Genomic DNA, 15,743 nt, shown 5'->3' on the forward strand with positions numbered 1-15,743 from the left:
TTCTGGGAGGAGTCTGCAGTGCACTGCTACCCCTTTCTCAGGGACGGAAGGTCATGACACTGCTTCTCAGTTGCAGTACGTTTTAGAACTTTGTAGGGACTTTTTAAAAATAGGTAAGCCTAGATCCTGCCAGAAATCAGCTGAATCATAATCTTATGTGAGATGAGGTCCACCCACATGATCTGGGGAAAGCTCCCAAGTAATATGTACTCTTGATTAGAACCACTGAGCTGTTTAATTTGTTTGGGTGGAGAAGAGCCAAATGAAGAGGTTTAAGAATGAAGGCATTCCCGTGGATTTGTGATTAAGGTTTCCAGTAGAAACTATAGATAAGTCTTTTCCTTTTTTATGGAGTTGACAGTAAATTGTTTCTAATGTCCTCCTTTTCCCTCATTTACCACCACTGTAGGCTGCATGTTGCTGCTGTACCGGAGTCTCTTCCCTGTCGGGAACAGGAATTCCAGGACATTTACAACTTTGTGGAAAGCAAACTCCTTGACCAAACTGGAGGGTGAGTTGTGTTGAGGGAGGCAGAATGGTCAGGAGGCCCCTGCTAGTGCACCACTGTAGGTGTGAAAGGTTGTTGTTGAATCACACAAAGACACCGCGATTCTTGGCCCCCGGAGGAGAAGAATTCAATCTGGAGCCAGAGACAAGGCTTGATTGCTCAGAGCTTTTGTGTAATAAAGTTTTATTAAAGTATAAAGGAGGTAGAGAAAGCTTCTGACATAGGCATCAGAAGTGGGCAGAAAGAGTACCCCCTGCTAGTCTTCAGCTGGATGTTATACAGTCACTCAGTTCAGTTCAGTTCAGTCGCTCAGTCGTGTCCGACTCTTTGCGACCCCATGAATCACAGCACGCCAGGCCTGCCTGTCCATCACCAACTCCCAGAGTTTACCCAGACTCACGTCCATCGAGTCAGTGATGCCATCCAGCCATCTCATCCTCTGTCGTCCCCTTCTCCTCCTGCCCCCAATCCCTCCCAGCATCAGTCTTTTCCAATGAGTCAACTCTTCACATGAGGTGGCCAAAGTACTGGAGTTTCAGCTTTAACATCATTCCTTCCAAAGAAATCCCAGGGCTCATCTCCTTCAGAATGGACTGGTTGGATCTCCTTGCAGTCCAAGGGACTCTCAAGAGTCTTCTCCAACACCACAGTTCAAAGGCATCAATTCTTTGGCGCTCAGCCTTCTTCACAGTCCAACTCTCACATCCATACATGACCACAGGAAAAATCATAGCCTTGACTAGACGAACCTTTGTTGGCCAAGTAATGTCTCTGCTTTTGAATATGCTATCTAGGTTGGTCATAACTTTCCTTCCAAGGAGTAAGCGTCTTTTAATTTCATGGCTGCAATCACCATCTGCAGTGATTTTGGAGCCAAAAAAATAAAGTCTGACACTGTTTCCACTGTTTCCCCATCTATTTCCCATGAAGTGATGGGACCAGATGCCATGATCTTCATTTTCTGAATGTTGAGCTTTAAGCCAACTTTTTCACTCTCCGCTTTCACTTTCATCAAGAGGCTTTTTAGTTCCTCCTCACTTTCTATATAGTCACTAGCAGTCTGTTAATGAAAGAAAGGAATGTCTTAAAACTCAGAATGGCACCAGGCCCCTCACCCATAAGATGCATTTTGGGATAATCTTGGCACCAAATGGTTTATCCTGGGCCATAAAATGATTAACTTGAATCTTGAAGAAGGGCAGACAACCATACAAATAGTTTCATTTACATAGATTAGGGGAACAATATCTGAGTATAACATACTGGTTTGTCAAGTAGGTTCTGAGCCAAGAGGAGGAACCGGCTTGAAGATAGAGTCTGGAGTAAATGCATAGTACATTAACATAGCTTAAGACAGACATTTCCATAAGAAAAAGGCTTTGGTTATCTCTAGGTTTGAGAATAGTTAACTTCAGGTGAAACCAGGTGTCATTATGGCAACACAGTATTTTAAGAGAAACCTCCTTTTAAAGTTGTATAGAGAAGGAAAAAATATCGCTAGTTTGTTTCCTCCTGCCGCTTAAGAGAGATAAAAATGTCTGACACTTGCAGGCTATTTCCTCCCTTTGGAGCCCCCTGGCCTTCCTGCCTGTTACCCTCTCAGGTGCAGTTCAACCAAGCAGCCTTTCCCTAGTGTTGGAAAAACAGGCAAGCTCACTGCTGAAGCAGCTTTTGTTATCAGAGTATTTCTATAGAAATTTTGTCTTACACAGAAAATAACTCTGGCCTTTTTGGGGAGGCATTTTGCATACAGCATTGCTTATGGAACGAGTGACTGTATATAAACAGGTCCTGCTCTAATCAGCTTCCAAAAATGACCCTTACTCCTCCCACCTCCACATCTCAGGGGTCCTTCCTTCAGCATACATTCTCATACTCATAACTGACGATAGTGTGACGCAGCGACACAGCCCTAGCCCGGGTCTTCTCTCGCCCCAGGTGCATGTACATCTCCGGGGTCCCTGGGACAGGGAAGACTGCCACCGTGCACGAGGTGATATGTTGCCTGCAGCAGGCAGCCCAAGCCAATGAAGTTCCTCCCTTTCAATACATTGAGGTCAATGGCATGAAGCTGACAGAACCCCACCAAGTCTACGTGCAAATCTTGCAGGTGAGCAGAGCTTGTTAGGCTTTCTTGGTTTATTTTGTTTTGGATTGGGGTGTGTTTTTTTGGTCAAGCAGCTTGCAGGATCCTAGTTCCCTAACCAGGGATTCAACCCAGGCCCTCAGCAGTGAAAGTGCAGAGAGTCTCAGCCACTGGATTGCCAGGGAATTCTGATTGGGGCTTTTTGGAAAATATCGTTTCTGGGTGGCACATGAAAAGGGAAAGGTGTACTTAGTTTTGTGCATATAATATGTTTTCACCTTGCCGTATGTGTAGCAGTAGAAAGGGCAAAGAAGGCAGAATTCATGCCCTCAAGGACCTTGAAGTCTGGGAGCTAGTACTTACCAGGAGGCTGAAAACCATTAGTATACACAGGCATGGCAGTACACTGGAAAAGGGTAGGCTGGACTTTGGACTCACTAGCTGCTGTCCCGAAACAAGTAATGTCCAGTCATGCAGTGATGATTCTGGAGGGGCTTCTGGGATTGGCCTGTGACTCGTGTGCATTTCAGACACAATTTATGTCTCTTGTGGCCTTCTCCTCCTGGTGGAAGGCAGAGGGTAGGATACTGAAGTCCTCAGGCTAAATAGCTTCCTCTATAGGCAGATTTAACTTTAAACTCTTAAAAGGGGAGTCAAATTCTTAGAGTGTACCACTCCCATTCTTTTCCCCCTCACTGCAGAAGCTGACAGGTAAGAGGGCAACAGCCAACCACGCAGCAGCACTGCTGGCTAAGCGATTCTGCACTCAAGGGTCCTCTCAGGAGACCACCGTGCTGCTTGTGGATGAGGTGAGAAGGCGCCCACGGGAGGACCGCAGTGGCTCCGGACTGATGTTCGGGAGCAGATACAAGGCAGGAGGGAAGTCCTGGCTCCCTTCTCCTTCACTTGGGCACATTCTCTGGTCGGGAGGGGGCATGTGTCCATCGACATCCTTGCTGCTCAGGTGGTGTGACCTGAGGGCACATGCTGCTGAAGCAGCGGTAACCGGCTTCTCCCTGGGGGCCCGGCTCATTCTCTGTGGTTGACCCTGTGTCTCTCTCCGTTTCCTGGCAGCTTGACCTTCTGTGGACCCAGAAACAAGACGTAATGTACAATCTCTTTGACTGGCCCACTCACAAGGAGGCCCGCCTTGTGGTCCTGACCATTGCTAACACCATGGATCTGCCAGAGCGCATCATGATGAACCGGGTGTCCAGCCGACTGGTAGGGCCATTCTCGAGCTGTTCTTATAGTCCCAGAAGCTGGGCCAAGGAGTTCTGCAAAAATGAATACATAGGAATCTAAAATAGATGGGGAAAAGGAAGAAATGTTATTTCTGAAATTCTGGTAATTTCTATATTAGAATTAAATATGTCACCATTGCATGGTTTTCTGCAAATGTATCTTCTTGGGGTTCTACTACCTCTGCACTCAAACTGCACAGAGCACTAAAGGTTTAATTATTTAAAAGAAAAATTAAGTGCTTACCCCTTGGCAGGCAGTGATAGATGCATGGAATGTGGCAGTGAACAGGGCAGACCCAGTCTCTGGCCTTGTGGACCTTGTGGTTCAGGAGAAGTGAAACCAGAAGCTCAGCCGATGTTACAGAGCCAAAAATCCTCCCTCTGGCTCTAATGAGAGCACCTCTGCTCAGATCTACTAGTAAATGATTCCGGTAGAATAAAAGTTTCTTTTAAAGTAAATGAAAAAATTGTTGAGAACTACTGCCCTACAGGGTCCCACCGACCATTGTCAGTAACAAAAGGAGCAGGAAGCAGTGGTAGTCCTGGGATGAAATGTGTAAATTGTTATCTGAGACTTGGTTTGGGGGATTTGCAAGTGGCTTTCCACCAGGACTGTCCTGAGTGGGAAATCCATGAACTTGTTCCTCTGTCGCCTTGGCTCCCCAGGGTCTAACCAGGATGTGCTTCCAGCCTTATACTCACAGCCAGCTGCGGCAGATCCTATTGTCCCGACTCAGACACGTAAAGGCTTTTGAGGATGATGCCATCCAGCTGGTAGCCAGGAAGGTGAGTTGCCTTTGGGGCGCCTGTGGCCACACTGACAGTGTTTGCTGACTACCTGCCCATGTCAGGCCCTAGGCTGGGTGCTTTGGAGGTGAAGAAAAAATTAGGAAGTCCTCTAAAAACAAATTCCAGAAAATAGAAACAAAATTCTGAAAAATTCCTTAAGCTTCTTATTGTATGATTAATTATTAAAAGGTTCTGAGTATGATGGGCTTTTATATATATATATATATATATATATACACACACGAAGATTAATTGATTCAGAGTGCTTTGTATGATTAGAAGAGCAACATAGTCAATGAGGTAGACAAACCTGGTTTGAACACTAATAGGTATGTAGCAAGTTATAGAAAAGTTACTTTAAAACTTCTGGGCTCCGGTTTTCTTCTGAAAAATGGGAATGATAATAGCTATGTCATAGGGTCATTGTGGGAATTAAATGAGACCATGTCTGTAATGTGCCTAGCAGGGTGCATGCTCTGTGGTGGGTATGACGTGTGGCATTCTCCCACTTGAGGCGCACTGGGAGAATGCCAACTGAGATTCCACTAAGAGTTCTCCGAGGCTGCTGAGGAGCAAAGCAGGTTAAACGTCTACCTGGGGCTAAACAAAAGAAACCACACGGCCACAGTATTTGAGCACCTAAAAGAATTGTAAGCTTCTGTCTAGTTTCTTGCCAGAAACAATGTGAATTCTGAATGGCTATAGCAGCAACACTCGTCTAAAACATGTGCTCAGAGCTACGCACTCTGTTAAGTATTAGGGTCAGCAGAGAGCCAGATATGGTGTTTATCTCCAAGCTATGCTTTCCAGGAGAGAGAACCTCAAAGTTACTCTCTACCCCCTCTATTGGGTAGAGTTTCTCCACCCCTCAGTTAAGTTCAGTCGCTCAGTCGTGTCCTGCTCTTTGCGAACCCAAGGACTGCAGCACGGCAGGCTTCCCTGTGCATCACCAATTCCCAGAGCTTGCTCAAACTCACGTCCATAGCGTTGGTGATGCCATCCAACCATCTCATCCTCTGTGGTTCCCTTCTGCTCCTGCCTTCAGTCTTTCCCAGCATCAGGGTCTTTTCCAATGAGTCAGTTCTTTGCATCAGATAGCCAAAATATTGGAACTTCAGCATCAGTCCTTCCAACGAATATTCAGGACTGATTTCTTTTAGGATTGACTGGTTTGATCTCCTTTCTGTCCAAGGGACTCTCAAGAGTCTTCTCCAGCACCACAGTTCAAAAGCATCAATTCTACCCCTGCAGTCATACACTTTCTGAAAGTTCTTTTCCCTCCTCTGAACGGTCCTTTTATGTACCATCCTACTTATTCGAGGTTTTCTTCCTTTGACCAGGGGAGGTGGGCTGGAGTCAGGGAGGGTGGAGGTCTTCAAATTCAGTATGCAAATAGTAACTGTCTATATTTAGTAAAGGACATCCCCTTCTTGGCAACAATTGCTAGTGTTCCAGGTCGATAAACTTTCTTTCCTTGAGAATAAATTTCTGGTTTCCTGCCGTGGTATAAGTGGGATAATCTCCAGGGCAGAGAGTTTTATGGAAACAGCACAAACTACCAAGGCATAACATTTTCTCACAGAGCCCTCAGTTGCGCTCATGTTCACCCAACAGCATGAAATGGGGGGAGGCCTAGGCAAGGGTCAGCAGACTTCGTGAATGGCCAGTAGTAAATGTTTTAGGTTTTGTGGGCCATAATGGTCTGTTACCACTATTCAGTCCTGCCCTTATATTGTGAAAGCAGCCACGTAAACAAATGTGCAAAGCTGTGTTCCAATAAAACTTTATTTACAAAAACATGTGGCAGGCCATAGTTTGACTCCTAATCTAGGGCATCAGTTTCTTAACTTTCAACCAGTCCTCCTCATTTTAGACAAAGTTCCCCCTTTACCCCCGGTTCCAGTACCACTAACAATTTGTGTGTTTTGAAGATTTTTAGTGTAGCTTTAGGTTTGTTCTTGGATTCCTCACTATTGATTTAGGACAGGGCTTTCTACAGTCAGCTAAGTCAACCACTACTACCCTGCCACCTCTTTCTAACTTTCAGAATTATATTGTTTACTGCTCTCCAGTTGCTTGCTTATTTAGGGTTCTTGGTCTTTAAATACTGTTTCAGAAGGCTTCAAATTTGGCTGCTGTTTTTACCCAAAACTCTTGCCTGTAATTTCAAACCTCTTTTTTGTTCCTTAACATAAAAAGAAACATACCTATATTGTTTATCTTGTAGTTATGATATCTGATGTCTTTGTGAGTTTACTTCTATTACTTCTATAAACAAAGCCATGTCTATATGGCCTTGTTTCCTTGTTTTTTTGTGTTTTGCTCCTTAGAGCTTTATCTGGAAGTTGACTGAGGCCTGGGTTGAACTTGAATTCATTTAGTTCGTTTTGTGCTTCTGTCAGTTACCAAGGGGCACTGCCAACTGGGGCCATTTTTAAACAAAATTCTCCACTGAGGGTTTTTAGGAGACACAACATAAATTCGGGCTGCAGATCCACATGAGGGCTTGTAGTTGCAAAGAGTTGCCTTACACTCCCCCCTAATACCAAAGTCACACAGGCCATTTTTTCTTGCCATCCCTTCTGAATGAAGAGGCACTCACCCTCATACTGGGGGTGTAGTGTCTGGACCCCAAGTTTATGCAAGGTCTTCTCAGATTCCATGTTTGGTGGCCCCAGCTTTTTCTTTTGACTCCCTCACCCCAGCAGCAGTCAAAAAGAGTGCTTATGGTCACCGAGGCTCATGCCCTTGGAGGGGGAACTGCTTTGGGTGTTTTCTTGCTTCCCAGGGTCCCCTGCCCACTCTGATTCTAGGCCTCTGCAGCAGCCCTTGAGTCCCTGCTCTTATCCACTGTATGGAGCTACTTCACATGAGGGAAGGAGGAAAGATAGGGAGGAAACACCCATAGGACATCCTCACCAGCTGAATATGGAAAAGTAGGAGGAGGGAATAATATACACTGCTGTTCGTATTTCTGTCTGGGGTCACTGGAAGAGTGACCCCAAAGTATTTTGAATGTCTCATAGTTGAATTTTGAAAACAGAAATAGAAAACATATAAAAACTCCTATAATCCCACTTCCCAGAAATAACTCTTTTTAATGTCCTAATTTGGTGTATGTGTGTATACCTATATAGTTTGCGATTCTGTTTTTTAATCTTATCACTTTGTTTTTGATTTGTTTCAATATTTATTTGTTTATTTGGTTGTGCTGCCTCTTCGTTGTAGTGCACAGGATCTTTACTTGCAACATGTGAACACTTAGCTATGGCATGTGGGATCTAGTTCCGCAACCAGAGGTGGAACCCCGGGCTCCCTGCATTGGGACCACAGAGTTTTAGCCACTGGACCACCAGAGAAATCCCTGCAGTTTGCTTTTTGAGACCTGATGTTGTATAAATTTTGGAAGAAAATAGTTTTTTGGGGATACCATCAGACAGGATGTCATCGCCTGCAGTGGTTGTTAGGCAAATGACAGCATTGCTGGAAAGCACTGGGAATATAGAAACAGGTCCCTGCAGACAGTGCTGAGTCCAAGAGTTCCCTCAGTGCAATTTAAAATGCAAGGCTTCCCCTGGAGGGGGCCCAGGAGCCCCTCAGCCCCAGTGCACATGGAAGGGCAGGCACAGAAGTACAGCTGCTGGAACGGGGGCTGGTCTGATGCATCGAATCACGGCTTCCTCTGGGTCCTCCAGTTTCATGGCTTCATTCCCTCTTGATTCTGGTTCATTTAGCCATTGGCCAGGTGGTTTCCAAAACTGACCACGTGCTATGAGCCTTAGGCTGTGGCAAAATAGGCTCCACTTTGGTCTCTTGGCTTTTTCTCTTTATGCAAGGAAGAGACCCTTCTTTTTCCAGATGGTTCAATAATAATCTTGGGCCAAGGGTCTCTTCTTATAGATTTCTTCATTTCTCTATTATTAAATACAGCTGAGAATTTCTGCCTTTTCCATTCTGGAATTATCTGTAAAGCCAAGACAAAGGTGTGGACTCAGGGAAGAGTTCCAGATACAGTATGATAATTTACAGTGTAACTAGGCTCCTACCACGTTCCCGGCAAGGGCTAAGTACTTAATTTCAGGCTTAAGTCCATTTGTCTTTATTGAATTTGTTGCAGTTTTGCTTCTGTTCCATGCCCAAGAGGTATGTGGGATCTTAACTCCCTGACCAGGGATCAAACACTCACCCCATGCATCGGAAGGTGACGTCGTAACCACTGAACCACCAGGAAAGTCCCCCTACCTTCCTTTTTAGCTGAACACAGAATCAGTTGGTTTTTCTCATGGACTGAGATGACAAGGGGATCTCAAGGAATAAAATATTGCCTCTTGTAGGTCGCAGCCCTCTCTGGAGATGCACGACGCTGCCTGGACATTTGTAGACGTGCGACAGAGATCTGTGAGTTCTCCTGCCAGAAGCCCGACTCCCCTGGCCTGGTTACTACAGCCCATTTACTAGAAGCCATAGATGAGATGTTTTCATCATCATATATCACTGCCATCAAGTAAGACCCTTCTGCCTCCCGACTCTCAACCTCCCTCGGAGGACCACTGAAGAGGGCCATGGAAGCATGTTTTCCTTTCAGAGCTTTTACTCATTCAACCTACATTTACTGACAATGCTGTTCTTTTTCTTAAGGGGCATAGTCTAGTCAGAGAGACAGAAATGTAATCCTAGTATGATATATTGAGTTACACTATAGGTGTTTATGAAGTAAAGTGCTGTGGAAATATGATTCAAGTAGCTATTCTCTGACTTTGAATGATGTACTCAGCCATGTAATGGGAGTGCTGGTACATGTCCAGATATACTTGCTGTGTTCCCACACTTCCAAAGTGGTATTTTTCATATCATTTTGAGACTTTGTGGGGGCGGGGAGGGGAATCCTTGCCAAATAATATAGGAACACAGGAGGAGACAGTTCCAAGTTTTTTCCTGTCTCTTCTCTAAAGACACAGAATATCTTTGACTTTTGTCCAGGTTGGTGATACAGGAAGTCCCCTACATACAAATGAGTTCCGTTCTGAGAGTGCGTTCGTAAGTCCAACGAAGTTAGCCTAGGTACCCAACTAACAAAATTGGCTATATAGTACTGTACTGTAATAGGTTTATAATATTTTCATGTAAGTAATACATAAAAAACAACAACACAAAAGAAGGAAAACATTTTTTCATCTTACAAAAGTATACAGTGTAGCTCAACACCTGGCATACGGGAGCTGGCAACCAGGGAACAGGCAGGAAGACTTACTGACTGGATCGGGGAGAGGTGGTGGGAGACGGTAGAGCTGAAGGATCATCAGCAATAGGAGATGGAGGGCACGCTGCCACTTCACTCACCCTGAGGTTGACGGCACAGGTTCCGGTTCCTTGCTGGAACCAGATGTACGTTCGTATCTTTGAAGGTTCACATGTAGGGGACTTACTGTGCAGCCACTTCGGAGAATTCACATTTCCTCATTTTCTTTAAGAAATTCCTCGTTTCTGGAACAGAGCTTCCTGAGAGCCATCCTTGCAGAGTTCCGTCGATCAGGACTGGAGGAAGCAACATTTCAACAGGTGATTGATCTGTTTTTCAAAAACCCTAGATTTTGGTCTGGTGCCTTTAAAATATGTGGGAATATCAAACCAGCTCATTTTTATTGAGCCTGGTATATTGAAAATAAAATAAAACCATATTGAATTGCCTGAGAAGAGACCTACAGCAAATGATTTCTGCATATGAGATTGAAGCTTTACTATGTGCCAGATACTTCTATGCAAGTCGGAGATTCACAGGTGAACAAAAGTTACTGCCCCGATACAGTTTATGGTATGGTGGGAGGCATGGCTCTTAGAACAAGCCTTGTTTAAAAACAAATCACAAAGACCAGTCCAAATGCTCTGAGCATAATTTCAATTATCTCAAGTAAAGGAATCATCAGGGCTCCCTTAATGAGCCGGGGGCCTCCTACTTATGCTACACCTGTCATGTCTCTGCACCTGGCCCCACTAGAGTCAAGTTCAGTAGGGTCTTCATACCCCGCTGATTCTGCCAAGCCCATTCCCTTGGCTGTGGTTTCGATGGATAGTAGGTAGAGACAGTGAGAATCTCTTTCATCCATTCATGTGAGTCACTAATTAGATGACAAGGCATTTTGGCTATCTTAAGAGAGTAAATGGCAGTCACTCCTGCCATTTACCGGTGCTTCATTGAATTTCTTCAGTTTGACATTCAGAGCACTGGGTAGAAATGACATCGTGTCAACACCTGCCTCAGGCCCTCGCTGTGCTTTGTTTTAATTAAACAGTTGATTCCCCTGGTCTGCACCAGTTCTAAGTTGGCTGCTGGGCACTGGCGGAGGCAAGGTATGTTTGAAACTGGTGCGCATAGGTACTGGGCTGCCTTTGAAGATGAATTACCAAAGATGTTTGGGTGTATACCCAGCAGTTTGTATGTCTGTGTGTATGAGTATGTTTTAGATAAATAGAGAAGTCAGGAGAACATTTCCTTCCAGCTTTTCTTCATTTATTTATGTTTGGCTGCTCTGGGTCTTCGTTGCCACTCTCGGGTTTTCTCTTGCAGCAAGCAGGGGCTACTCTTTGTTGCGGGGCTCGGGCTCCTCATTGTGGCAGCTTCTTCTGCTGCAGAGCACAGGCTCTCGGTCTGCAGGCTCAGCAGTTGTGGTGCCTGGGCTTAGCTGCCCTGAGGCATGGGGAATCTTTCTGAACCAGGGATCGAACCCGTGTCCCCTGCGTTGGCAGGTGGGCTCTTTCTGGACCACCAGGAAGTCCTGAATTCTGTTTTTAAATATTTAGTTACTAATCATGTTTTGCCTGTTACTGGTTTTCTAAAGCCTGAGACAGCTCTTCTGCAGAGTGTCCTGTATTCTCTCTGGACTTTTGACTTTTCCAAGGGTCAATACTGGGCACCTGCTCACTGTTTCTGCCAAGGAAAAATGCCCGTATAGCAAAATTTGACTTGAATTATGACACTCTCAACTGGAACCATCAGCCCCTGGAGATGAGGAGTGTTTGTACAGCTGTGACAGTTACTAGGCATTTCATATCTATTAACTCATGAGGAATGTCATATATTTAATAGATAAAACTGAAGCTTAAAAAGTGAAATAACTGGCCCAGTTTGCTTATTTAGGTAATTGGTAGAACCAGGGTTCAGACCTGCTATTTTCTGATCCTGAGGCCAGTACTACATTCTGTCCCTGTCTTTTCAACCCAGTGGGTCACCCCTTGGTTCCCTTCTGGGGTCCTGAGTATCCTGGAAAAGAAGTGTCTCAGTTTCCCCAAAGAAATAATGATTGGATACAGGACTACCCTTATGACTAGCTGACCTCAAGTTTGCTTTTTGTTTCTAGGTATACATTCAGCACGTGGCGCTGTGCAGGATGGAGGGCCTCCCGTACCCCACCATGTCGGAGACAATGGCGGTGTGCTCTCGCCTGGGCGCCTGCCGTCTCCTCCTCGTGGAGCCTAGCAGGAATGACGTGCTCCGTCGGGTGCGGCTCAACGTCAGCCAGGATGATGTGCTGTATGCTCTGAAAGAGGAGTGAAGGGCTTCACAAGGAAGGACTGTGATCTGTTTTTAAGAAGCCCTATTTCCTTTTTCTAAGCACATGGAATCATTGTAGCAAAGTGTGGAAATGGCTGTCATGTATTTTGGGATTTTCCATTAAATCATTTACTTTTTCCGGGGTGTTTGGGAAGCTTTACAGTCATCATAAATATCAAATTATAAAACCACACACTGTCCTTCCTACAGTAGGCCCTCTCTCTGGCTTTTATTTCTGTTGGTAGCCCTGCCATTTATTTAATGGTAACATAGCATGTATATAAATACATGCACACAATTACTGTATCTATATAAAATAGTTCCAGGAGAGTAAGGAATTAGCTATATTGGTTGCCTCTGAGATGGCTACCTTCAGGATTAGAGGAAGACTTTCACTGTATGTCATTATGTTTCTTTTAACTTTTGAACAATGTGAGCGTAACATACTTAGTGTATAAAAAAGAACTGTTGGAAATAATATCAGTAATAAATAATCCCTGCTGCTGCTGCTGCTAAGTCGCTTCAGTCATGTCTGACTCTGTGCAGCCCCATGGACTGCAGCCTACCAGGCTTCTCCATCCATGGGATTCTCCAGGCAATAACACTGGAGTGGGTTGCCATTTCCTTCTCCAATGTATGAAAGTGGAAAGTGAAAGTGAAGTCGCTCAGTCATGTCCGACTCTTAGCGACCCCATGGACTGCACCCTACCAGGCTCCTCCGCCCATGGGATTTTCCAGGCAACAGTACTGGAGTGGGGTGCCATTGCCCTCTCCCTAAATAATCTCTAGCAACAAATAACTAGAAAATGGAATTTTTAAAAAGGTACCATCTATCATAAAAAAATCTTTAAAAATTACTTAGATGGCCTAAAAAATTAAGGAACCTAGGAATAAATCATTAATAATAAAGAGATAATTAATCTCAATTAAATAATCTAAATATAAATCCAATTAAAATCTTGGTAGGGTTTTTTGTATAACTTTGCAAGTTAACTCTGATAAACCAACAACTGAACAAACTGACATCTAAAAGCCTCATGTCAGGTCCTGAGGAAAACACATCATCCGTGTCATAGTCCTGCCAGAAATGTTTGCTGTGAACCTACTGCTAAAAAGAATTATCAGGTAAATCAAAACTTACCTAATAAAAAGAGCTAAACAGCTAAGTAAATGTAAGGACTTTGGGTCATGGATTTAAGACATTAATACAGTTATAAGCATTATTATGGACTATATTCATATTAGGTAATAGGATTATGTAAATGTCAAGTTTTATGTGTGTGACAAATTATTGTGGTTGTGTAGAAGAATGTCCTCATTCTGAGGAGAATCATGATAAGGCACTGAGTGAAATATAACATCTGCAACTAATAGACATGCATATATTTAAAACTGCATGTAATGGACTAAGGGTCAGTATCAGAATAAAGTATTTTACAATAAGAAAAAGGGGAAATGGGTAAATAAGGCATCCACAGAATAAGAAATATGAATGGCCGACAAATTAGAAACGTAGTAAAAGATGCCTGCAAGTCAAAACACGTTCGTATCTATTAAAACATCTTTCCATGGTGATATGGAACAATTAGAACCCAAATGGGAGAAGGCAATGGCACCCCACACCAGTACTCTCGCCTAGAAAATCCCATGGACGGAGGAGCCTGGTAGGCTGCAGTCCATGGGGTCGCTAAGAGTCGGACACGACTGAGCAACTTCACTTTCACTTTTACTCATTGGAGAAGGAAATGGCAACCCACTCCAGTGTTCTTGCCTGGAGAATCCCAGGGACGAGGGACCCTGGTGGGCTGCTGTCTATGGGGTCGCACAGAGTCGGACACGACTGAAGTGACTTAGCAGCAGCAGAACCCAAATGCCTCTTTGATACAAGTGTGAACTAGGACAACCGCATTGGGGATGATTTGGTAATATTTAGTCTATAAAATCCTATTAGCCAGCAGTTCCACTGCTAGAAATACACCCTAGAGAAACATACACAAGGAATGTATAAGAACACCCATAGCACTGTAATGGCAAGCCATTAGAAAAGTGAATTATTTTCATACTATGAGATATCATACAGAAATGAAAAGTAAGATCAATGGATGAAGCTTAAAACCAAGGTTGAGTATAAAAAGGAGTTAAGGAAAAATATGTGCAGGCAGTGATAAGGATACAATGTTAAAGCTAGCAAAACATATTACAGTATGTCTACTAGCAATAGTAATGCTCAGGAATAATAAACTCCAAAATTAGGAGAGTGGATATCTGTTTGGGAAAGGGTTGCAACATGAGAGGTGGACGGGTGGCTTCAACTATATTTCTCAAACTTAAGTGCCCATGTATTTAACTCACACAAGAAATAGAAACCGTTGAGTACCTACTATGTACCATGCACTGCTCTAGATATAACTTAAAACACAAAAACTTCTTTTAAGTAGCTTGCATTCTAGTGAATGTTAAATATTGTCCATTTTTTAATGTCTTAAATATTTCATTGTAAAATATTTTCAAATTTAATGAAATATGGGAGTGAAATTTCCACTTTATTTACTTCTAACACTTTATTTCTTGGCTACCCCGTGTGGCTTGTGGGATCTCACTGCGGAGGGCCCAGGTTTGGTGCAGCAACCAAGATCCCACAAGCCACACGGGGTAGCCAAGAAAAAAAGTGTTAGTCTTAACCTCTGAACTGCGAGGGGGGATTCCCTGAAATTTCCATTTTAAAACAATAAAGATGGGGAATTCCCTGATGGTTCAGTGCTTAAGACTGACTGCACTTCCATTGCAGCGGTACCCTGATCAAGAAACTAAGATCCTGCATGCCAAACGGTATGCCAATTAAAGCTGGGTTTTTAAAAATATAAAATAGTAAAGACTGTCTCTTCCTCGGAGAAACCACCAAAAAGAAGTAAGGACGGGAAGATAATTCAGAAGTTTAGGAAACAGGCAAGAGGAAACGATTTGCAAGGTTCCAGGTGGTAATTTCTCTCCCCCACCCACCCATACATTGCATTGGCTTGCAGGGTAGGAGAGTAAGAACTTGGTATTAAACTGTCTGAAGTGACTTTATAAAGAGGTGCGATGAGTACTGCCTCTCATATATTAAAGATTAAACCCGCCTTCTGATTAGAAAAGGTACCTTTAGATGCTGCAAGATTAAGAGGAATCTGTGAGCTTCTGTCCCTAGAGACTCAAATTATAAAGGACACTGAAAGAGATGGTAAGGCAGAGAAATCACTCCTATAGGGCGGCGGCCGCAACCACTCTCCCCGCCTCGCCGACAGGGGCGAGATGTGGACTTGAAGCTAGATAGGTGAGAGAGCACCCAAGCAACCTTGGAATGGGAGTGACGGAGGAAGGTTGGCGGGAAACCTGTAAATGGGCTAGTACAGACGGCGAGGCTGCTGCATTTGCTCCAGATGAGGAACAACGTGGAACGGCCCAAAGACCCTCCCAGAGAACTTCGCGTTACCTGCCCGAAGGCGCCTGCGCGCTGAGAACTCCACCCTTGGAGTCACCTGTAGGAGCGCCACGCCCGCCTCGCCTTGCGCATGCGTGATACGCGCC

General features: G+C 44.2%; 1 protein-coding gene and 1 long non-coding RNA gene across 4 annotated transcripts in view; one reads left to right on the forward strand and one right to left on the reverse strand.

Annotated features, from left to right (window-relative positions):
• ORC1 (origin recognition complex subunit 1) overlaps nt 1–12,367 on the forward strand; it is a 37,425-nt gene extending 25,058 nt beyond the window's left edge. For 2 of the 3 annotated variants that reach the window (XM_024988221.2, XM_059883825.1), the window contains 8 exons: nt 410–511; nt 2,447–2,618; nt 3,296–3,403; nt 3,669–3,818; nt 4,505–4,624; nt 8,962–9,131; nt 10,099–10,186; nt 11,983–12,313. In XM_024988221.2, the coding sequence (XP_024843989.1) occupies nt 410–511; nt 2,447–2,618; nt 3,296–3,403; nt 3,669–3,818; nt 4,505–4,624; nt 8,962–9,131; nt 10,099–10,186; nt 11,983–12,177 (1,105 nt within the window). In that variant the 3' untranslated portion in view covers nt 12,178–12,313. Of the gene's footprint in view, nt 1–409; nt 512–2,446; nt 2,619–3,295; nt 3,404–3,668; nt 3,819–4,504; nt 4,625–8,961; nt 9,132–10,098; nt 10,187–11,982 lie in introns of all 3 variants that reach the window. The other variant, NM_001014918.2, reaches the window with a different exon arrangement.
• Nucleotides 502–15,734, reverse strand: LOC101905708 (uncharacterized). Its single transcript, XR_009493986.1, has 3 exons — nt 15,649–15,734; nt 2,958–10,162; nt 502–1,568 (listed from the first exon to the last, which is right to left on the reverse strand). It is a non-coding gene; the product is annotated as an uncharacterized lncRNA (long non-coding RNA).
• Between the last annotated feature and the right edge of the window lie 9 nt (nt 15,735–15,743).

This window comes from Bos taurus, chromosome 3 (genome assembly GCF_002263795.3).
Source record: "Bos taurus isolate L1 Dominette 01449 registration number 42190680 breed Hereford chromosome 3, ARS-UCD2.0, whole genome shotgun sequence".
Lineage (NCBI taxonomy): Eukaryota > Metazoa > Chordata > Mammalia > Artiodactyla > Bovidae > Bos > Bos taurus.